Source organism: Hoplias malabaricus, chromosome Y (genome assembly GCF_029633855.1).
Source record: "Hoplias malabaricus isolate fHopMal1 chromosome Y, fHopMal1.hap1, whole genome shotgun sequence".
Classification (NCBI taxonomy): Eukaryota; Metazoa; Chordata; class Actinopteri; order Characiformes; family Erythrinidae; genus Hoplias; species Hoplias malabaricus.
In genome coordinates, this window is record NC_089820.1 from 13,002,852 (window position 1) to 13,027,453 (window position 24,602).

Genomic DNA, 24,602 nt, shown 5'->3' on the forward strand with positions numbered 1-24,602 from the left:
TTCCACTGAGGGCAAAGTTGGAGGTCCACTAGTGTTTTCTTGGCGGACCGCTGGTGATTTAACAGATTTTTAGACAAAATGCCACATTTTAGCACTTTTCCATTCACAGTCAAATTTACATTTTTTCCTTCAATAGGTTATTTTTTATTCTTTATAAATAAGATTAGTCAGTAATTTTAATCCAGCACAGTGTCAACATTTTTAGCATAATCATTTTATATCAGGAATATACCCATTATTATATCTCTCATAGTTGTTGGTAATAATTGTATTAGTTTGTTTTCCAGAATAAAAGTCTCTCTGAAATTAAAATCTGTTTGAGATTAAAAATGAGTTCTATCCTGTACAGGACAGTAATCTGAGTGGTGCGATGATGGACCAGCAGTGGTTTACAGTCAGTTGTGTGCCAGCCTTTTTATGCCAGTGGACTGATATATGCTCGCTGTCTGGTGGGTCTGGAGCCAAGGCAGCAAGGCAGAAACATACCCTGGACATTGTGCTGTCCATCACAAGACATGACACACTCACCTATTCACTCACACACACGTGGATAATTAAACGCTGCCAATTCACCTATAAATATGTGTTATTGGATTGTGGGAAGTAACGGAACACTCAGAGGAAACCCACACAGACATGGGAAGAAGACAAAAAACTCATCACAGACAGTGACCTCAGGACTGGTAGCAACGGTATCTGCAGTCCTACCGTGCCACCTTTGATAATCAGGCTCTGGTCTACAGGGTTTTCATCAACAAATATTAAAAGGCATTATGAAACCTGAAATCATACACTCCTTTGTTTTATGAAGTTAGGAAGTGGCAGCTGTAATTTCCAGCACTGACTATTAAAGTACTTATGTTAAGTACAAAATGCTAAAAGTTGAAGCTAATGGAGACAATGACTGTTAAAAGGGAAGCAGAAATGCACGACTTGACATTAATCACTTAACCATCTTTAACTTAACCATCTATTAACACCCACAAATGACAAAGTGCTGCAGAGGATGACATATAAATGGTATTTTATTAATAAGTAGATGCAAAGTATTCTGGAATATGTATTAAAGAATATGCATTAAAATGGAAAATGTCTCAAGGTTCAGGTGTTGCACAATTTCAAGGTTCACAGCAGAGAGCGAGTGGATTTATTTATTTTTTTCTTTTGTCTTGCTTTTTCTCTTTTTAAGCTGCAAACAAAAAAAAAAAAACCAAAACAAACAGCCCCCCGCCCCTCCCCACCCCCAAAAGATATGGTCCCTCAAGCTCTTTTCTGCCACAATATTCAACTAGACACAGTGCTGAATAAGAGGAACAGGTCACAGTGACCTCATGCATTTGCTTCAGATTCCCCCAAAAAAGCAAATGAAAGTAAGTGACTTGACATTAGAATTGCTTTTCCACATAATTTCCTCAACAAGCAACATCTGAACAAACCAAAAAAAGAAAAGAAAAAAAAAACAGAATCAAAATACATTCTTAAAAAATTGTCATACAGGTTTTTAGATATTTATGTAGCCTTGAAACATGTATATATACTGTATATAACACTTTTTTGCTGCACTTTTATATCACAGAGTTTTAAACATTGTGGAATTCAGACAGAAACAACCAGTTTCATACAACAACAAAAGACACAGATGCTTTCAAACAAACATTTGTTTTGTTAGAAAGAAAAACTCAAATCTAAATTCTAGATAGAATATTAATTAAATCATCCTTGAGGTCAGACTTTGCTCTGTAAACACAAACACTGATAAACCAAGCAGGCTAGCTTCCAAACCAGACAGAAGAAAGAACGCTTTACTGAGTGGCTTCATGTATATAAAGACAACAGAACCTGTTTTGATTGGGCATTGTTGAAATTTATAATAGCTCTATAGTTACATTTCATTTTCATTGTCTTTAATTAAACAGACATTAATGGATTTAACATTATATTTAAAAGTCATCAACAAAGGTGGTCATGGAAAATAGTTTTGGTTAGTAATGTGGTAAACATGCCTACTAACATGCCTAAAAAAAAAATCTAAGAAACCATGGCAACCATCTGTCAATCAGGCTGTGTGACATTATGTTAATTTCCCTGGAGAAATGTGGATCTAGATATAACTTCAGGGAAAGTGGTCCCTTCTGGACTCCAAAACGTCATTATAGAGCTACAAGGCTGGTAGCTAAGTGCCTTTTATAAGTTTTGGGGCCTTTCAGGTAGAGATCTGTGTGACTGGTTCTGATTTCTCAAGGGTTTTCAGAGTGCCGCCACAGAAAACAATGACAGAGGTATGGACATGGAGATGTTCTGCAAAACCTAATTCAGTTCAATCAGTTATAATTCTCACTGAATAGACACTCTTAAAAATGAAGGTTCCTATATGGTTTTGGACAGGGAAATGTGGTATAAACATCAATCTGTATTTGGTGCCTTTAGGAGTGGGCAATGAATTTACATTTATGGCATTTGGCAGATCCAGAGCAACATAAAATTGTAAACACGTTATAGGTGATAGCGCAAATGTAGGATTAGAAGTCTTGCACAGGGACTCTTTTCCAAGCAAAAAAAAACAAAAAAAAAAACAGCTTATTTTGTCAAAAATTAAATAACACCAATTATCTGCATAGTTCATTCTAAAGAAAGCATAGATAGCTCTGTTTTTTTGGGTTACGAGCAGCTTGATATGTAAAATAATTAAACAAATATCATAATTATAGTTTTTGACAGTAGTTTTTGAAGTGAAGCACCTCATGGACCTGGCCTGAAACTCACTCACTCACGTTTAGCAGGCCAAAGATTTTCCACCTTCTCGAATAGCTTGGTGTTATTAAAATTGCATACTATTAATTGGTCACTATTACTTTCCAGTTCTGATTACAGGACAACAATTATATTATTAAATGATACCTTAGGCTAACATTTAAGGACCATCCACTGAAAGGTTGTTTTAGGGCAGTGACTCTAAAACTGGTCCAGAATTCCACATTGTACACTAACATATCTCAGAAATACCTGATTTGCAAAGAACAAATATTTTTGGTCTGAATGGCAAAGAAAGCCAAATAAAACAATTTTTAGGAGGTTTAAAAACTGATTAATTCAGTTTGACCAGTCATATCAAATTTGGTGTGAGGGTTTTTTTTTGTCAGTTGGGATATCATGCTGCTTAACTTTCTGCCTTCAGTGTACTCATGCCTCATGTACTCGTGACGTTGCTATGACAACAAACATAGCTACACCAGCAAATGCCATATAAATTGGATTTGGTAATTTACAGTGTGGAAATTTTGAAAATTAGATTTAAGAAATATTTGCCATGCAGTGTGAAGCTAAGTGGGTGTGGGGGCGGATTGAATGAAATTAATTGTAAGGGTGTTTAAAGGAGATCTTTAATGTCTTTTAGTCCGGGAGCACGTCTTTGGGAGACATCTGAGAAAACACTGAGAAAATGTGCTTGGCCTGTCAAAAGGGAATTTGATGTTCTGGTCCCTTTGGGATGGACGGTGCCTGCGATGTGACAAAAAAAGTTTTGCAGACAGGTTTAGCCGCTTTCTCTGTTCCATTCCACTGCTTTTCTTTCACATGCCAGTCAAACCAAGCGTGATATGGGTCTTCACAAGAGAGCGGCTGCAATAAAAACAACAGTAACCCATGACTGAACTTCGGTTTCTCGAGGAAAAGAGAAAAAAAGGTTCCTTGTGGAGCTGACTACTGTTGCATTCTCACGGCCTTTGAAGTTAAGTGGAGAAATGGACCTCATTTTTGAGGTTAACACACCTCACACTGCCAGTGTTGAAGCTGCTGTTGGTTGTTTATTTAGAAATAACAGAACATGCAGTTGATTAAAAAACCTGACTAGCCTCACTATCACTGGTGCCATGCCCAGCTCCAGACGCAAAACATGATGTGCACAGTTGACCTTTTCCATTCACTAAACTCAAAGCTAAACCATTGATCACCAACACGTAATAGCTAAAAATACATGTTTATACATGTTTAATATAATCAGGATTACAATTCTTTGACATCATGGGTCTTGCTCATGCATCCACAAATACAGGCAGCTCCAGTTCAGGTGCACAATGCACACAGCTCATTAGTAAAGAGGAAACATATGAACATACAGCAGATCAAAGTGCATTAAGAAAATTGGCAGCAAAGAAACAAAAAAACAAAGTTATCTTGTAAGTGCAGACTCTGACCACAGAGATGCAGGATGAGTGGGATGACGTCAAAATGAGGCCAAATGTTCTGAAAACCGAAAACCACAATCCATAACAAATAAATATTTATAAAATAGATCTTCATTTCCTGAAGAAAATACATAGGGCTTGAAAAGAACTGAACTGTTTGCGTCTATATGTGTGTGTTTGTGAAAATAGTAAGATATAATAAGTATAAGTAATAACAATATAGTGATTTTCAAGCACTTTAATAATATATGTCCAAAGTTGTCCAAGACTCCTAACCCTGCTGTTGCCCACCTCTATAACATGATCACGCTAGGTGCTTTTCTAAATGCTGTAAATGTACGTGCCTCTCAAAGAAAATGGCAAACAACCAGTAAATACTTGTAAATTGTCCATTCCTGTTTTTGAAAACTAGTCATATTAATGGTTCTGTAATTTTATGATCCACATTTGGTCCTGGAGGCAGAGAATGAAGCCACTAACTGTGGAAAAGTGCTGAAAAAAGTGAAAAAAGAAAGGTGGCTGGTGCTGACACAGCAGTGTGTAGATTTCATTTTGTGGAAGTGGTCATTATGTCAATGTGTCAATCCATTGTTTTGTAAACACTGATTAATTAGACCCCACTGTCACATCAAATAAGTGCTAAAACCTAAGTGAGAGGCTTTATGGACTGGAAACAAGTCTATGAGAGCTGTGTAACATATTTAGGAATGTTAAATGCAAAAGGAATGGTTAAGTAATTGTTAATGGGTATAATATTTCTTTACAAAACTCTCATTACCTTCAGATATTGATTGGATGGGTTCTGTTTTCTGGGTTGCGAACATTTGGCCTTATTCTAACATCACAGCATGGAAACTAGAGCAAAGAGCAAGAGTAAAAAAAATCATAAAAATAAATTGAAGGAACTAAAAACAAACTTGGCACAGTTTTTTTTCTTAAACAGCCGCTGGGTCCCATCCGCTTTCTTGACTCAATGGAGACCGAGAAGTCGGAGGAGGAATATGAAGCTCTATGAACAAAACACCCTGGAAGAGAGAGTAGAAGAAAACAATATGAATAAGGCTCCAAAAGCCAAGACTTGGCAGCATAAAATGGCAAATTTTTCAAGTGACTCCTCTCGCAGTAAAGACACTGGGCCGTGTACTAAACAGGAGAGTCAATTGGCAAATTGTACGCATTGTGCAGAGCTCGAGAGAGTGGTGTGAACAGGCTCTCATCTGAGCAGGCATAAGTGCAAAAGCTAGTGGAGAGGAGCCACTCACTGGAGCTAATCCTGTTACACTATAGTCTGTCCTCCTGCTCCGTTTCTATAGTTACTGCTGCCATTCTGGCAACAACAGTCTCAAAGGTATCTGCACTAATCGGCAGGCTTCAGGTCAGCACATGACTCACTAAAACATTACATCTTAACATCCTTCAGCCAACAGTATATATTTATAAGACAAGGAAGTTCATAATGTAAAATTTAAAAAGTTACGTTTTAGTAAACAAAAAAAGAATGAAATAACCATTGGCATTTCACAGTGTCTCTAGGCTTGTGGTTCACAGAAAAGTGTAAACTCACTCGTCAGTGTCCTTCTTGCTCTCCTCGATGTATGCAATGGATTCTGATCTTAGTCGGTTTGTGACCTCATATGTTCTCAGAGTTACACCGAAAATATCTTCATGATAGCGATTCTCATCCTGTGAGACATAAAGAGGCAGAAATAAGGTTGTAGGAAACTTTACTGAACTGTATTTTTTGTTTTGCACAGTAGAAATATAATCTTCCATGACTAAAGGGGCACCAAAATGTCAGGGGTAATAATAATAAAACAAAAAAGTGCAATTTGTAATTGTGAATACACTATTTTCAACTTCCCACAATTTTTGCAAGTTATTTTCTTATTTTCTTAAAAAGAAATGAAAAAAAAAATCCTCACACATTAAAAAGTGGTTGTACATGTAAAGGTGCATATCTCATTCATTCATCCATTCATTGCCTGTAACCGCTTGTCCAGTTCAGGGTGGCGGTGGGTCTGGAGCCTACCCAGAATCACTGGGTGCAAAGCAGGAACACACCCTTCACAGGGAGACACACACTCACACATTCACTCTCACACACCTATGGACACTTTTGAGTAGCTAATCGATCTACTAGCATGTGTTTTTGGACCATGAGAAGAAACTGGAGTCCCCGGAAGAGACCTGACACAGGGAGAACACACCACACGGGACTCAAACCCACAACCCCAGGACCTTGGAGCTGTGTGACAGTGACACTACCTGCTGCATCACTGTGTCGCACTAATTAAGATGTTGTGCCTGTTAATTCAAAACTTGAATTTTGGAGGGAACTAGTTACTGTCTCATAGCCCAAAATAAAATGAGCACACAATTTAATGAAAATGAGAATGTGACTTGTATATTGTGGGAACAGGTGAAAAAACCAGGATCACATTTGGTCTGTGTCAGTAATATATAAACATTACAGCAGTGACTGCAACACAACTAATACAGAGGCTTTGCAATGTTATCAGTGAGGATATTAGAGGTAGCACTGACTCTCAGTTTGCTGATGTAGAAGCCAGCGTCCTCCAGAGACATGTTGCCTTGGAGTTTGATGATCTGCTGGACAGTCTTCAGGACGTCCCCGGCCATGGTCACATCACCACATACGTAGATATGTCCCCCTTCCTCCCTCAAACACCTGTACACCATCTCAGACAACTGCTCACGGAGGACATCCTGTACATATTTCTGTGAGAGATAGGAAGACAGAAAGATGGTGAGAGAGAAACAGAGAGGGGAGGGAGGGAGAGCGGTGGAGGGGAGGGAAGGGGGGAAGGAAGTGAGAGGAGAGAACAGGAGACAGATGGTAATGGGAAACTGGAAGACACAGTGACAGAGTCATATACATAAACTGCAGTACAGAGACCCCCAGGCTCCATCATGGCATTCTTGCATCACGCTTTTTATTCAACTGTTCTTTTTTACAGTGAAGGAGTGATTTTCAGCAGTCTGTCACTGAACAGGTGGAGAACTCTCGTTCTGTTTGGATCTCAGACAGAATGACTCACAGTCCAGGGACACTTTTTTTACATTTTACATTTTACATTATGCTTCCTCTTAATCCTCTTCTTCTCCTTCTGCATCTGCTTCATTTGTGATCTTAGAGATTTTTCACATGCCACCAGCTTGCAACATTTTACATTATTCATATTACTAGCCCTGATGTAAACACATACTAATAAATACTATACTAATACAAACTAACAAAAAATACAAAAAATACAAACTAATATATACTTCAGCATTTAGCCCATCCTTAGTAGTGAACTCTCTCTCTCTCTCTCTCTCTCTCTCTCTCTCTCTCTCTCTCTCTCTCTCTCTCTCTCTCTCTCTCTTACACACACACACACACGCACACACTCTTGTGCACTAGTTTCAGTAAGTGTACACACATCCAGAGCAGTGGGCAATCATCCCCAGAGCCTGGTTAGCCAGAGTAAAGGGTTGGGTGCCTTGCTCAAGGGCATTTAAGCAGTGGGCTGAAGGAGGAGGGCAGCATTGTTCCTTTTCTCCCACCACCCTCATTAGACCGCAGTCCTAGACTTGATCATACAAGTGTATAAACTCCCCCTTGACCAGACTTTCTAATTATCCCATCAAAGGGCAGTGACAACCTACTACTAGCATTGATTGTTTCAGGATGCTATTTACATTGTTCTGCAGTTATACAGCTATTGGGAATATTTATTATACAGCTATTGGGAATCTTCACACAATCACTGCCAGACAAGTCACTGATATACAGGCTAATAAATACTGGCTTCCTTCATTAAACCTTGGTTATCTGGCTTCCTTTGGTTTCAGAGCCAGCTGATGGTGAAACAAAGATATATGATATAAGATATGCTGCTGTCATTATCAGCTTTAAAGTTTGGGATCAGAAACAATTTGAAGAGTAAAGGCCATCCTCCCCATCAGAGAGTGTGAACTCAATAATGCTCTCTTAGGCCGTGTACACACCAGGCATTAACGTGTCTCAGGTAATTCCATTACAAATGACAGCCAAAGCATGTTTAAATGCATCTCCTGTGACTGCGCATGTTCGTATTTCTCACATCACTTCTGCTGGAGGCGGGGCACAGCAGGATGTGTGGCCCCGTCGGTAGAATACAACAATTTTGCTAAAACACTTAAATAATTCTGTGAGTTTTTGAAACATAAAACACCCCAGAAACCTCGAATGGTCTACTTTTCAAATATATACAGGATGAAAATTTGAAAATATTTTTAGATCTTTGTGAAAGAAACACAAGTATCAAGAGACACATTTCAGTCTGTGAGTCAGAACAAAAGCTGTGATGACCCACCCATTAACACACACACACACACACACTCTCTTACTACCTAAGGCTTAAAATGTCATTTTTTACTGGAAAAACCCCTGGCTGGGGCAGCAGCACAAATGTTGTGGGTGGTACTTATTGCTGTCGGAGACATGTATACGCTTTTGGGTTCACACTACAATAATAATGTGGTCTTATTCACATCTGATCACATCCGAATGTGGATTGAGTGAACAAATTACCTCAAGAACAAGTTTCCTCAAGATGAATTGTACCACATTCACATCTGTACTTTGTGCTGGCCACTTATGATCGGATGACCCACAGTGCATGTTAACATTTCCTCAAACTAGAGCTGAACGATATGGCCAAAATTTATATCACGTTATAATTCCAATATCGTTATGAACAATAAAATAGCTGCAGAAAAATATTGAAACATTTAATATTGTGATATATATTGATATTGATTTATTGTCCAGCCCTACCTTTTTAATTTTTAATCTGAGCTTTTTACCTTTGGTCTTCCAGGCTCTCGTGAGTACGCAGTGTACAACTCCTTAAACACTTCCTTGTTCTTGGCCTGGATGGTCTCCTCCTTGTAGATGTGGTCCATCTGTGACTGTCGGCACCCGAAAACTAATATCATTGGACAGGCCTTGATCCCTGAGGACAATCAAGAACAACAAAGCTGTAAGTGGTTTACCTGCACCACTACCTTTTTGTAGCTTCTGATTGGTCAGTCTCCTCTACGGGCTGTTCACAAGCAATGTATTACTGGGTTAAATCTCCTAATATTTCCTTAAAATGTAATCTAGAACAGAAATCGCTCTTGCTATTTGAAAACTGCACTCTTGCAAATTATAAACTGAAATTATAAAATAAAATTGGCTGAGAGGAACTCCTTTCACCTGTCACCTAGCACTGGGCACCTGCATTTACCAGCTATTAACTGCCTCACACACTGTAAAACCAACTATTTGCTAATTGTTTATGCCACCTTTTGTGTCACAATAATCAAGCAGTGCCTTTATTACAATAACAGAGGTTGTGGTTGTGCTGTACTGTCAGATGTTGGCACTAGTGACCCATAATCAGTCAATCTCTGCATTTTGTTGTATAATTAAACAACGATTGCTCCATTTTTTTTGACCTGCCTTTATTTTCAAGGTCATACAATCTCTGCTGCCAGAAGCTTCTGAAGGGAGCAATTCCTGTGCCAGGACCAACCAAAATGCAGGGAACCTTGCTGTCCTTTGGCATGCGGAATGATGGGGCTCTAAAACAAAATAAACCCACTGTTAGTACCTCATAATCATACTTTCTTCAGTGAAATAATCAGGGCCTAATATCACATTAGATATTACATCATTATTAAAAACATTGTTTTATTTGAATTATTTGACAAGTATACATTTATTTACAGCTGATTTTGGGACAGTTTATACATATGTACTTACGGGACAATACTAATGAACAGAGGCATGAGACTGTTACTGAGATTTTACTAGTTTTGATGTTATACTGGGACTTTAAAACAAAAGATTATCATTCAGTTCCAAATTTAAACCCTTTCAGTTACTATGGAATTACTATGGGCATTTTATTAAGTAATGTTTGCTATATAGAGTACCAGTCAAATGTTTGGACACATCTTCTTATAAGTCATTGGTGGAGCCGGGCTATTCACTGTAGAGAACTGTGTACCAGCCCCTACCTCTGCACAACCTGAGTTATGGTCTCAAACACATTAAGAAGGAGAGCAGTTCTACAAATTAACTCTTGAGGGTGACAACCTCATGAAGCTGATTGAGAGAATGCCAAGAGTGTGCAAAGCTGTCATCAAAGCAAAAGGTGGCTGCTTTGAAGAATCTAAAGTATAATACATATTCTGGTTTGTTTAACACTTTTTTGTTTTCTACATAATTTCATATGTGTTCCTTCATAGTTTTAATGACTTCATTTACAATGTAAACATCATTGAATGCAAAGATGTCCAAACTTTTGACTGGTACTATACTTTCACAATATGTGAAAAATGGCCCAAAAAGGAAACCCTCCTAGGTGTGTCCAAACATTTGACTGGTACTGTATATCTCCGTGGAAAAGTGACTTTTAACTTTGTGAGCAAGCAATTTATACAAGTGTTGATGTTTTATATTTGGTTTTGACTGATAACAAGAATTTTCTGGTTACACTGTGCATTTTATCTCAAAATACTTGCAAAACAGCCTCTTGAGCTGGACTTAAATCTTTATCTATCCATATAAAAACCAAGAGTGTGGTATCAGGAAAAGTATGCAGATCTTTACCCTCTCACAAAGCACGGCACCATGTCTCCCGCTTCCAAGCTGTTGAGCCATGAAGAACACACTCCATGATGTATGGGACCTGCACCGTCTGCAGAGAAATAAACACACACTCGTTCAGTTTCCATATCCTTTTTTTTTCCAGCCCTGATCCGTGCTCTGTGATTTATTTTGCTGGGGTCTAAGGCCTTGTGTCTTTGGTGAAGTGGAACGGCTATAATTTATCCGCCAATTATGCTATTACGCACATCATTTGATGTTTATAATGCATTTAGCACAAAGGACTAGGACAGCGAGAGAAAGAGCGAGAGAGGTCACCTCATAAAGTGGAATAGATGATTAGCATCTTTCTTTTTAAAATTTATGAACTGAAGAGATGATAAACATCTTTCTTTTTATTGTAACATCTGTTCACAGAGAGAAACAAAAGCAAAAACCGCTTAGTGGCAATCAGCCAATCGAGCATGGCAGATCAGATAATCAGTTGCAGAAATAATCCAGACCAGTTATTAAAAATATCCAGGGAAAACAGAAGTCAATACAGCAGGCAATATATATAACTCACATATTTTACACAATTGAACATATTCTGAGCTCATTAAGGGCTCCAGGGCAAAGGCTGGCTTTTAGTGCCTTATAAAGGTCACAGACTCCTGTTATAAGCAGCTAATCTTTTAAATAATCACATAGGAAGAGAAACCATCCTGTTTCTGTCAAAAGAGTGGCTGAAAGTGAGAAGGTCTTTACTGTATCACGGAAATGAATGACACAGTGAACTGGCTGATAATTACTGAGCAGCAGAAAATACTGACAGCGTGAATTCAGTGACGAGTTCAAGATGTTCTAGCTTTTCAGATTCACTAGCAGAAAATTCAAAATTTTAGGCTGGGCTATTTTTAAACATGAAAAATTCTAATTAAAATAAATTATAGCCCATACTTGGATTCATATGAGATACTGCAAAAAGAGACAGCATGTTTTTGATGTAAAGAACACAATAGCATCCACTTAAATAGCAGTTCCTAAACATGAGTGAGTGGCACCACCCTTTTTAGACTTTTAAGTTCTCTTTGAGTGAGTGAGTATGTAAGTGAGTGATTATGTACGTCTGTGAGTAACAAGCCAGTTCCATGAAGTACTTTTCATCTAAAAATACAGTAAACTTACAGTGGAAACTGAGGCAGTAGCTATGTAGTTAGCTGTAAAAAGGGGGACACCTGCTCATTACTCTTAGCTAAAACTAGAGAAGGTATTTCATTTTAGAATCATTCCTTTATATATTCTGATACCAAATAAAATACAATAAATTCTGTGGCATTTACAGGACTGTAAAATCTCTTCCATTCATTTCTTTCAGACCAACTGAAATGACTGAATGGCCTATCTGTCTGTCCTCCTACATACTCCACAACCAGCCCACATCCGCACATGTAGTCAGGATTTTATTGGTTTGAATGTTTAAAACGTTAGTTTACATGTCCAAATCCAGCTTTAAAAAAACAGACATAAAAGAAAAATATAAATATTGCTAGACTTAGCTGAGAATGTGAAGATAAATAACATTAATGACACTCATCTGATCAGCCCCTGATTCTGATTATTTCTGAGAAATGTAATTGAATTTCACACTGATATCAGAATGTGTTTGTGACAGAGCTGGTGCTGGTGTAGTTACCTCTGGTACGGTAAGAGACCACAGCGATGGTCAGGTGGATCTCTCCTGGGTGGAGGTCTGGTGAGGAGCTGATGGAGTAATAGCGAGGCTGGAGTAGAGGCAGCTGAGTGAGAAGCAGAGTGCAGGGAACCTGCAGAGACGGGAACTCCTCCAAAACCTCCACCATTGTGGGGTTATTATACCATTTCCACTCCTCATACTCCTGCAGACCCTGCACATACACAACACAACAACACAACAGGTTGGACAACACTGCAATGCTGCAGGGTGCGCTAGAATATCATGAAGTGTTCTTTATTTATACAAAGATCCTTGGAAGAACGCCACAAGTATATCAATGAAATAATGGGATGCATTCAGAGATGGCATTTAGATTCATTTTTTTACATGTTATTATACAGTCTGTTTTGTGTATGTACTTCAAAAACAGAGAAAAGGAGAAGCCAAAAAAATAATATAAATATGTGGCTCCCTAGTGGGGTGGAAGTACTGGCCCTATCATGGCAAGATCATTGGTTTGATTCCCACTGATGTTTCAGCCATCTGAGGCTGGGAGTCCTAGAGAGCACTATTGGCTTCACTCTCAGGGTGGGTGAGATGGCCCCCATTCTCCCTTCATCACAATGTGCACAGTGCCAGCCAGCAGTGGCATCTGTTGATTGACGTGACAGAGATGAAGAGTGGGCACACTCCCTCAGTGCTTCTTGTAGCATTACATTACATTAAATACTAATGGGCTAATAGCTGGGCCAAATTTGCGAGGCTGTGCTTTAGAGAAAATGACCTGTCAGTCATACCAATGTGACAAAGAACAAACAATGACAAAAAAAACCAGCTACAAGAGACCATCAAGAGATAAAGAAAACCCCAAGAAACAATTAGAACAACTATAAGCAAAAATAATTAAAGAGAAACATGAAATAACAAGGAAACAAGGAGAAAACTGGAGGGAGGAATGAGATGAACAAAGCTAATCTAAGAACCAAGAGCAAGCCAGACTAACAGGAAGCTGTAGAACTAAGCTATGAGGTGGAATCGGAATGGTTCATGCGCCCCAGCGCAGGACTGTCTCTTTTCTTCATGTTCATAGTCCTCACATCACTGTTCCTGGCAACAATGTGTATCTACGCCTGAACTAGGGGTGGGACTTGTATTAATAATAGGTTTAAAAGGGTAAAGAACCTTAAGATCGAGTTATGGATTTTTAAAACTTTAAAAGGTTTTTCACATTCACACATCTCTTAAACAAACAAGGTTCTTTATGGAACCCAAAGAGGTTCTTCTATGGAATTGTTCATAGCACCGGTATTTTTTAAGTGAAAGTATACAGAGGTCATGATTGGCATTAAAGACAGCATATTAACCAGTAAAAGACTTTTCATTGCAAAATATCTGCAAAATACAGTCAAAACCATTATAGAAACTATAATAATTGTATGCTTGTACAGTCTCTTCACTTCACAGGCTGATTGTATATGTTTGTGGCCCGGCTTGCTCTGCTTAATACACCAAATCCATTTCATAAAGCAGCTGGTGCACTTCTTTGAAAAAATGTTCTTCGAATCTGCACACCATGCTTGTTTTGCTCATTCAGACAGATTCTGAGAGACATAGAATTTCCTTGATCCAATCCTCTTCCTGCAACAGGTTCTCTAGCCAATGAGCCTGTGCCTGTTGTTGTATTGTTTCCTGGTGGTGCACTTGGCCTGCGCTCCCAGGTGTTTTGGCCACAATAATGTCACTTTAGCTATGCCCAACATGCTTCATCCATGTCTGCATGAACTATGAAAAAGCCTTAAGCTAGAAATAATAACTCGACTACAAAATTTGCCTAAATCTATAACTAAACTTGAACTACTGGAGAACAAGGTACTTGAAAATACACACACACGCTAAGCATTATTAAACATACTGGAACCAGATTAAACTGGAATTGGTACACACACTAGAGATCAAATATATACTTCAGAAAACAGATGGAAAAAATGAGTGAAGGAAAACACACACACACACACACACACACATCAATACAGACCATAGGCTAACACACAGGCACCAAACCAGAGTGTAGTTGAAATGTCTAACCAAGACAAAAAGAAACAGAGGGCTTACATAAAAACCTAATTGCAACAATCAGCAGAAACTGTTAAGCGTTCTTAAACAAACGAGGGACAGGGCTAAAGACCATGAAAGTGAAGGCAAACAGAACAGGATACTAATCCAAACACACACCTGAAAAAACTAAGCAAGAAAAACCAAGACAAAGAAAAAAGAGAAAGGAACCAAAAACAAGAACGGAACAGAAGTGTGACAAATCACAGGTCACGAGTTACTTTTCAGGATCCTAGAGAACACAAGGCCATTTCTTTGGTGTCTGCTTTCAAAGAGAGTCTGAGGAAAAACTAAAGTGAGTCACACATATCATTTTAAAGTTTGTACAGAAGCTTGAGCTTTCTGGAGCTTGAAGGTGGTAACATTAACAGCTCTGTCTCACATCCATCTTCCAGAAAACTCTTCTTTTTCCCTTGTGGGCATCACCAATGAACTGAAGTGCAAGAATTGCATAAAAACCTCAACACATTCATTCTCTATTCTCTCCTGCATTCCATCCATGGCTTCTGTCCATCTTTACGTGCTTCTATCTTCCCCTCATTCACTCCATCCTTCCTTCAGACTCAGCTGAACCAAGAAGAGGGTGACTCACTGGCTTGGCAGCCATTTTTAGCAACATGTCGAAGGACTGTGGAGCGTGTTACAGTGGGAGGCAGTGAGAGGGAAATATTTCTGAGGCAGAAGAGAATGGCATTGACAGTGAGTGATTGGCGAGGGGAAGCGAGAGAGAGCTGGAGGGCTAATGAATGATCTGACTGAGAAAATTGCTGCTAATTTGAAAAGCAAAGCCAAAGTCACGAGCTGAGGAAGTGTTGGACAATAGATCTGAACGCATTACTGAGAGGAGTAAATCTGGCAACAACAAAAAACTCAAAAAAATAAAAAACAAAATGGCCCTCTTGCAGCGCATCTGAACATTCACCTCCACCATGAAGAGTCTGAGGACACTTGGCCATCCTTTGAGATTTTCAATAAACCAAACCAAATCTAATGTTAGCATCATGGACATATTTAGCTTTAACTCTCTGCTTCCAGTTCATCAAAGTGTCTTCCTTGTGGACACACCTTAGTTTTCTGAAATGCAGAAAATTTTACTCAATGGCCTCTTTCACACATACATGGTAAACCAGAAATATTCCAGACTTTACCCAAAGAAGCTGTATGTGTGAACGTGAACACCCACAGGCTTTATTCTCCTACCGGGAAAACTTGTTGCACTTCCTGCACAGGCACCACCCCATGCCTAAATCATGAGGAGCTTTTCCCACAGGGAGAATGGGTCTGACAGAGAACATCTCCAGCTGTGCACAACATCGTTGTGTGAAAGGACAACTCCGGGAAATCTCCAGACCTGATGTACCCCTCTAGAAGATATCAATCAATCAATCAATCAATCTATCAATCTATCTATCTATCTATCTATCTATCTATCTATCTATCTATCTATCTATCTATCTATCTATCTTCTCTCTTGGACAAGTCAAAAGGCCAGAGTGTCACTGGAAAACCTGTTTGTACTCTACCTTGCTGAGAACCTCCAGTTTCTTCCTTTGTTTCTCACTGGTGGCTAGAGGAGCAAACTGCTGCAGTAAGAGAGGACTGGGTGGAGTTGTGATGTCCAGGAAATTTTTAAAAGCCTGATAGATGGTGCAGGGAGGAATACGACTCTCGTCCGTCCAGTTACTGATCACACCTGAGAAGAAAGGATGTTATCACAGCTAAAGCACACTGTCCAAAAAATTATGATGCAATGAACTGATATGTGTACATCAATTCCCCATGAAGAACACCTACTACACCAACCCAGTTTTTGCCAAAGTCTACTGAAAAACAAATTTGGTTTAGTGTTTTAGACTTTGTTCATGTAGAAATGATACAAACATGAGTCAAGCCATGCTTTTCTTTGTTACCAATCATTCATCAGTTTTTGCGATTCCAAGAAAACCTATTCATTCATTATTAGTCACACCCATTCATGCTGAATTTACATGAAGTGTTTCAGCTTGGACTGCTTTCTGAATAACACAAAGCTACTTCAGAAGACTCACTTCACTTACGTATGTCAGTATATTAGGAACAGTAGCAAAACCAGCCTTTCTAATTTTACGGGATAAGGAGAGGTTGGGATGTTCTCATGGACAAATTAATTATGATCGCTCATAGTATATCAACTCACATGAGCTTCATAACTGGACTTCAGAAAAGTGAATGTTTCTACATTTATGTTAACTTTGTTAGCACCCCTGACCACACGTACAGGTTCGCTTTGTAGGTATACAATTACACACTGTAATCTGCTGTTCTGCATACTTTGTTGGTCCCTCTCGCCCTGCTCTGATACCACTGATGAAGGACTAGATGACCAACACAGACAGTGCTACTGCAGATCAGCTACTGTCTCTGGTTTAGCATCTCTAAGATTGACCAACAATGTTGATATGTCTGACAGAATGGATAGAGGTTGTTCAAAAACTCCAGCGGCACTGCTGTGTCTGACCCATTCATACTAGTTCGACTTACACTAACTCACCACCCCTACTACATCTGTGTCATTGCAGTGTTGAGAATGGCTCACCACCCAAGTAATACTTACAATGTGATGGTCCTGACCATTGAAGGAGAGGGTAAAAGGTGGTTAATAAAGTATGCAGAGCAACAAATGGACTACATTCTGAAATTGTAGAACTACACAGTGAATGTACGTTGTAAGTGGAGATGATAAATGCAGTGCTGCAGGGATAATTCACTCTCCCCCACACATCATCAAATGAATGAATAAAATTTTCAAAGATGTAATAATAAAGGACAAAATATTTAGTGTACAGATTAGTTACATTTTTTTTGTTTAACATATAACTGCAAGTCGAAATGGTCAGATTTTTAGACATTTTATCGTAACTGTTGCATAGTTTTAAAAATGAAAACTCTCATTTTATTCAACAAAAAACTACAAACCTAAAAATTAAGTAGTTTCCATCAAGGATAATGTGCTGTACAAGTGTCATCAAATTGTTCTGTCCTTGCCAATAATATGGTATTCAAAGTGTGTATTAATTTGGTTTAAACAATTTAAAGATTTCAATGCTAGTGACCATGAATGTAGTTATTAATATATTTTTTAATTAAAATAATAATATTATGTAACAGGTGCCTATAAAGTGACAAGAGCAGGAGAATGTTTGAATTTTGAATTACAGTAATACGCTTTAAAACTTGTACACCTAATACATCAACCAAGGACTACAATAGTTTTGCAGCTAATAAGTTGTGTAAACAAAGAACTGCAATCCCAACAAATACTAATCGCTGCATTTTATTGCACCTAGTATTTCGCATACTGCCAAATTTTTTTGAAACTGAGGCTTGTCTAACTCTTCATTTGAGGGCAGTGGAACCGACTGTAGCCTCGGGCTTTTCACTTTTTCAATCATTTGATCTCATGTTTACCCCAGTTCGCCTTTTTTATTTATAAGTCTAGACTGAGACATCCATTAAATAGACACAAGTGTGCCTTTGATCATCTGCCTCCAGACAACTACAAATAATGAGAGTCTGAAAAAAGGGGAAACAAAGATATTCTTTCTTAATTTTGTTCTGTCACATATAAATATGGTCACAGTGCCTGTTAAAGTTTGGACACATCTGCTCATTGGGTTTTTTTACCGTAATTTTACAGGAGAAGTAACGATATCAAAGATTAAAAAAAGCTTATAGATACGTACAGAAGTCAGAAAAAGTGTCCTAATCAAAAACACTTCAAAGTAGAGCCTGTTCAGGTATATATAGCCTGTATAGGTTCAAGCACTAAAGCTCTGAAACATAAGCTTTCTTTGTGCAAGTTTGTGAAGTTCATAGCATCACATCTTTAAATGTTATACAACTAGCGTCATTTTTAAAATGATCAAAGCATTGAATTTTTATGTATCAACAAGGCTTCACTTGTCTAAACAGTTGTTTGACACAAGGACTGACAAAACACAAAGTACTCTCTGATGACAATCAGAGTAGGTGTTTCTAAACCTTAGATAACTAATGTGTAAGTCTGTACTCTTTAATTACCCAGTGCTGTGTTTCTTTCCTCCAGGAACTCCACTCTTATAATTTGATTGACAGGAGGCGCGTCCTCTAGTTTGTCTATGAGAGCCGTAACCAGGTCCTCGTGGTTGCCGGGGAAAATGCCCAGGTGATCTCCAGGCAGGTATTTCAGACTCTCATGGTCATTGGCGTGGAGCTGGATGTATATGGTGGATCGGCTAAAGGAAGAATTCACACAATATAAAATGATTGTAGCCTGACCCTCAGAAAAGAAAGCAAAGCACTAAAAGTGGCTAGTGGAGTGCACTAGGAGAATACAAGCATTGGAGTAATGCCACATCCCTATTCAGCACTAAAATTTATGTGGTATGTGGAAAACAAAAATGATCATTTTTCTGATGATGCAGAACCGCCTCTTCTTTCTTTGAAGCTCTGAATGAATTTGGGAGCCACAAGTTGAAATCACTCATTTTAAATGCACCTTCCTTTGACCCTGAATAGGGGTGTGGTAGCATTAGAGGAATGCTTACAGAATGCAAATACTGAAATTGATAAATAGTGCTATTCTAATTGTGCCACGCCCCTCAGGGTCGAGCCAAGGTGCATTAAAATGGGTGACATCACTGTCTCCAAAGCAAAGTTAATTAATTCAGGGCTTAAAATAATGTACACAACCTATATTCTTCATCAAAACATGAGCTATTCTCTTGCCATTGTGTGTTTCTATCATTGGGAAATGTCTGGCTTATGTTATTAAATGCTTGAATATAATAAAGTATGTGTGACAGTCTGTCAGCAATTCATTGTCAGACATGGATTCACAAGACTAGATATCATCTCTGCAAGAGATTAAGATATGGTCCTCCACCGAGCAGAGCTATCTCTTTAAAACGGATTATTTCTGCTGTCGATATGAGGCTAATCACAGCTTCCACCAAACACACAGTGTGATTGGTTTAATTCGAAGTTTCCTAACTCTGCTCCGGGCATGCAAGGGGCTGAAGAGTTTCGATCCAAAATGGCTCCAGTACACCTGTTCGTAACACTCAGATGCTCCTGAAGAGCTCTTATTAGCTGGATTAGATTAGATAAAGGCTAAAGCATGGTTGGGTAGCCCTGCTTTAAGGTATTAAAGTAACGCGTGGCTGATTTCAGATTAGCTCTGCACTCCTGAAGAGATCTGCCAAGAGATATTGTACAGATCACAGTCAACAGGAGGTGAGCACTGAAGCTGAGAATAATCAAGAAACAGACAGTCTGGCCTCTCTGACTGGCTTTAGCTTCCACAGCAAAACTTTTAGTTGTTTGAAACTTAGTCTTGTGCCATTTTCTGTACACATCTGGTCAAATTATGTGATTTGTTGATTTTATAAATGAAAATAAGTTGAGACCCTCTACAGAGAATTACCTATTGCTGACACTGGCATTTATGTTACGCTACACAAACATACAGTGTATCTGACCATGTCTGTGTATAAAGCGTGACTGTTTTTTAGTGTTTATGGCATGTTAATGCAATTGAAAGTTTCTTAATGAGATTACTCACTTTGACTTGACACTTTGAAGGTTCTGTCTCATTAGGACTTTCGCTCCGCTCACCTTCTTCTTGTGGATGTTGTAGAGAGCTGAGGAAAGGAAAGAAGCATCAGTCAATAGCGAAACAGACAATCTCACGGCCACTTCATTGAAAAATTGAAAGTGACAGGCCTGCATTCTTGATGCTGCCCTGAGTTGAAAAAGAGGGTTATAAACATGCTGGCCTCTGCAAATTGTCCACAGCTGTGTTGAACAAGCCAAAATATGTTTTTTCAGTTTCACAAAAACATGGTATATTCTGTTATTTATAAAAAATATATATAAAATTGTTAAATCTAATCAATGTATCAAATAAAGCACTTTATTCAATTATGAAGAAAAAACATTACCTTATTATTCAAACACTTTCTACACAGGTCCATTTTGTTCTAAATATTTATTTAGAGAAAGTGTCTTGCACCATTGGTAGAGGTTTTGCTTTGTTTCAGGTATGAATTCATGACAAACAAAATGATATAAAAACAAAATATAACACTTTCTGTAGATGAAATATGTGATCTACTAAATTAAAACAACTTTAAAATTGTGGGAATTTTATGAGATAATACAGTCTAAATGTTTTTATACTTAAAAATTGCTTTAAATGCTTATTTGTTTTTCTGGAGGAACTGTTATAGATGCATGACACTGAGCATGGTAATTTTAAGCTCATGTGCAGCTGCTCCAGGGCATCCTATTATATTTCAAGTTTTTCTATGGATATCTTTTTTGATATATTGTAGCATTAGGTTGGTTGGTGAGTGCGTATGTGTGTTTGTACACAGACTAAATATGGGCATGTAAAAAAATGAGCACAAAACATCTAGAAATAGGTTGAATGACCTTGAACTAAACTCATAAAAAACAACAATCTCATAATGAGAAAGACTAGTTGAACTGACCCAGTTTAAGACAAGTTTTGTGATATTGTGTGTGCAGTAAACAACACTGTGTACACACTAACCATGAGAGAATATAGATTACAGACTTATGTAGGCTTATGTAGATGGTAATATAATATGAGGATGAATCACTGTGTAAATGGCCTTGTTCCTGCGGCCATACTGTACCTTGTGTTAGCGTCGGAGCCTCAGCTGTGTACGTCATGCGGAACTTGCTCTTCTTCCAGCTGCGATCGTTGCTAATCAGTGAATCGTTTGCCTTCTCAATGTTCACGTCGTCACCGACACAGAACACGTCACACGCAGCCTGAAAAATCCAACACAATATCATTGTTTAGTGTCTATATTCTCTGATACATTCCAAGAACTCATTTACATTTCTACAAAGCTTTTACCAAATATATTCAAGTAAAACCCATTATGTATACACTTACACCCACTCAGTACCATCATCTGTTAAGAAACCCAACCCCAATCCCATAGTGATACTCACTCGATTGTTTGTGAAAAGCAAAAGGTTCAATGAACGTCTAAGGCTTAATCTCTAAGATGTCATTTCAAAACCTTCAAAATGGGTTCATATTTATTATTTCATATCATATTTATTTATATTATGATGTTTGAAAATACATGCTTGAAGCATGACCCTTGTATACCTTTTGAGAAGAGAAAAGTGCTTTGAAGTAAATTTCTTTAGTTAGATTTAGGGAAGACTAACTGATATGTAAATGTGCATCCTGTTTGGGACAGGCCAACTTGACCTGACACTCTTCAAGGGAGGAGTGAGTGAGTGAGCAGATGGTAATAGAATAAATGTATGGTCTAGTTAATGAAATGAGCTGAAGGAATAATATTGGGAACATCTGAGACTTGGGGTAATCTCAGACATGATGTAAGGTAACAGGAAAAATGTATGTGACAAATGCCCTATATATACTGCTGTAAAAGTCTAAATAAACTAGAGATTGGAGTGAATGCTTGACTCTGTCTTTGCTCCTTGTTGGAACTCAGTCTTCCTCACTGGTGACACTTAGACAGTTGCATTAACATCCTCTAGTACAAAGTCCAAGTAAAGTCAGAATGAGCACGTGTGAATAGAGCCAGGAATGTTCCGTAGAATCCCGCTGTATCTACTGCACACACTCCATAGGCGCTGCCTCATGTCTAAAGTTTGTGGAACATTTCCAACAGCAAGTACAAGTCTGACACAGAAACTTTCCTGCTGTGCGCTGCATGTGTTAAAAGAAAACTCAGGAATCTCTGGACCTGATTCTCCAGAGTTTTTCCAAAGCTCATACAAACTACTGTGCAAAAGTCAGACACAACTTTTTGGTTGTTTAATTTCTTACAGCAATTAATTAAAATGCTTTCATATTTTCAGGAAATGTTCTTAGGAAATAAGCAAAATAAAATAAAAGATATATAAATACAGAACTCCTTAAAACCACACAAGACATGGCAGACACCAGAACATCACCATCAGCTAAAATATACTTAAAGCTAAAGGAGAAAAAACAAGCTTCACTCTCACTTCAGATCTGAAATTATCCACGTTTTGTCCATCCTTCCACAGTCAGTTTAAAATGATTGCACCTACTTACTGAACATTGCACAATCAGGCTATGTTTGTGGTTGATGTGCTTGACCTATATGTATCAGCACGTTCTCTTTGAGTAATGAAACTTTCCCTCTGTTCCACATTCACGCTTAAAGTCTCACTGAGATTGAGACTGTCCTAAACTGTGGAACATATTGCCCCTTTTTTACGATTGAAGACTCTAGCAAGCATTTGGATAATGGGCCAGGCAGCAACTTGTGTCTGTGAAAGGTGCTGTATAAATACATTTTATTTACACACATATTTATGATAAGAACCAAATGCAACCAGTTTCTAAGATTGAACTTTGGACAAGTATCATTGCAGATTTCTTTGAGTGATGGAAAGTCAGTCTCATGAAAAGACTGGAAGTTGTAATAAAGGTAATAAATGAACCTAAGACTCTTGTGTCATTTGTCTCTTGCACTTATTGGCCATTTGCATTAGATATGTAGTAAATGAAGCATGCCCTCTGACTTTTAAACCGTATAGTTGTATAACACACACACACACACACACACACACACACACACACATATATTTGCATGAATTATAATGGCATATCCCCAAGTACGTAGGCACCTTGAAAACTTTCTTGGCCCAGGTTCTGAAGGACTCCTCTTGGCCGCAGAGTTCATCTCCCTCTCCCATCCGGAGGATTCGTTCGCCCCCCAGCTCCTCGAACAGTGTGTCCACTGCGTGGGCAAATGCACAGAAGTGTGGGTAGGCCCGCGAGCCAAGGCCAAACACTGAGAACCTAGCACACAGGGAGAAAGGGTTAGTCTCTCACACACACATCGACTCAAGTGTGGGTAGGCCCTGCACCCCAAGGCCAATAGCACACTGCACACTGAAGAGAGCTCTACATATAAACACAGTCTGAGGATTTCCAAAGCAACAGAAAATATTAAATGTGTGTGCACACACACACAAACACAGACACACACACACACAAAACACACAAACATACTGGGTAGGTGTTTCAACAAGCCAAGAACAAAAACCTAACAACAAAAACAAGACATATATAGACAAACAAATATAGACCTAACAACAAAAACAAGGACAAAGACGACATATATAGAATAAGCTTAATCCTAACCTTAACCTTAATCTTATCCTCAGTAATAAACAGGGAACTGTTCTTGTCCTGTTGGTTAACCTTGTTTTTTTCTCCTGGTTTTCTCTGTATTTACTTATGTTTGTTTATTTGTTCTTACATATATTTCTCAGATTTAATCTGATTTTACCTGACATTAGCAAGGGGTCCGGTGCTCTCAAAGTTGGCTTTCGACTCGGGCTCATCGCTGGAGGATTTACGAGTGTCAGAGTAAGAGGAGACACTGTTGAACCGCACCTTGTAGCTCCTTTAAAAAAGATCAAGAAACCATTACTGACAGAAAATCGTTTTAAGTGTGACTTACATGTAAGATTGTGTAGCTCAATAATGACACAACACTTGCAATCTGCACAATTTAGTGTGTGTGGGGGGAGGGGTGTGTGTGTGTTTGTGTGTGTGTGTGTGTGAGAGAGAGAGAGAGAGAGAGAGAGAGAGAGAGAGAGAGAGAGAGAGAGAGAGAGAGGACTTGAATTGATTATGGAAAAGCAGATAGGTGGAAGAAGAATGGAGAAAGACCAATGAATTGCTTGTCTACACACACACAGACACACAATCTCACTTTCTGTCTTCTGCGCTGGTGGTAGGGTGCCTCATCTCCATCAGTGCGCCACCAAATTTCTAGAGAGAGGGAGGGAGAGAGAGAGGGAGAGAGAGAGAGAGAGAGAGAGAGAGAGAGAGAGAGAGAGAGAGAGAGAGAGATTGGTAGATTGGTGGGGGGTAGTACAAATTATCATCCTCTCATCTTACACATATTTGAAG

The 24,602-nt window shown here is 38.6% G+C and overlaps 1 protein-coding gene across 1 annotated transcript in view; it reads right to left on the reverse strand.

Annotated features, from left to right (window-relative positions):
- Nucleotides 1-1,034: 1,034 nt before the first annotated feature.
- LOC136678325 (nitric oxide synthase 1-like) overlaps nt 1,035-24,602 on the reverse strand; it is a 68,953-nt gene continuing 45,385 nt past the window's right edge. The window contains exons 16-29 of the mRNA XM_066656342.1: nt 24,403-24,461; nt 23,974-24,090; nt 23,306-23,480; nt 21,295-21,433; nt 20,196-20,274; nt 18,674-18,867; nt 16,138-16,307; nt 12,503-12,713; nt 10,831-10,918; nt 9,676-9,797; nt 9,036-9,184; nt 6,729-6,923; nt 5,749-5,867; nt 1,035-5,209 (exon numbers count right to left, since the gene is read on the reverse strand). Coding sequence (XP_066512439.1) covers nt 5,194-5,209; nt 5,749-5,867; nt 6,729-6,923; nt 9,036-9,184; nt 9,676-9,797; nt 10,831-10,918; nt 12,503-12,713; nt 16,138-16,307; nt 18,674-18,867; nt 20,196-20,274; nt 21,295-21,433; nt 23,306-23,480; nt 23,974-24,090; nt 24,403-24,461 — 1,833 coding nt within the window. The 3' untranslated portion in view covers nt 1,035-5,193. The remainder of the gene's footprint in view (nt 5,210-5,748; nt 5,868-6,728; nt 6,924-9,035; nt 9,185-9,675; nt 9,798-10,830; nt 10,919-12,502; nt 12,714-16,137; nt 16,308-18,673; nt 18,868-20,195; nt 20,275-21,294; nt 21,434-23,305; nt 23,481-23,973; nt 24,091-24,402; nt 24,462-24,602) is intronic.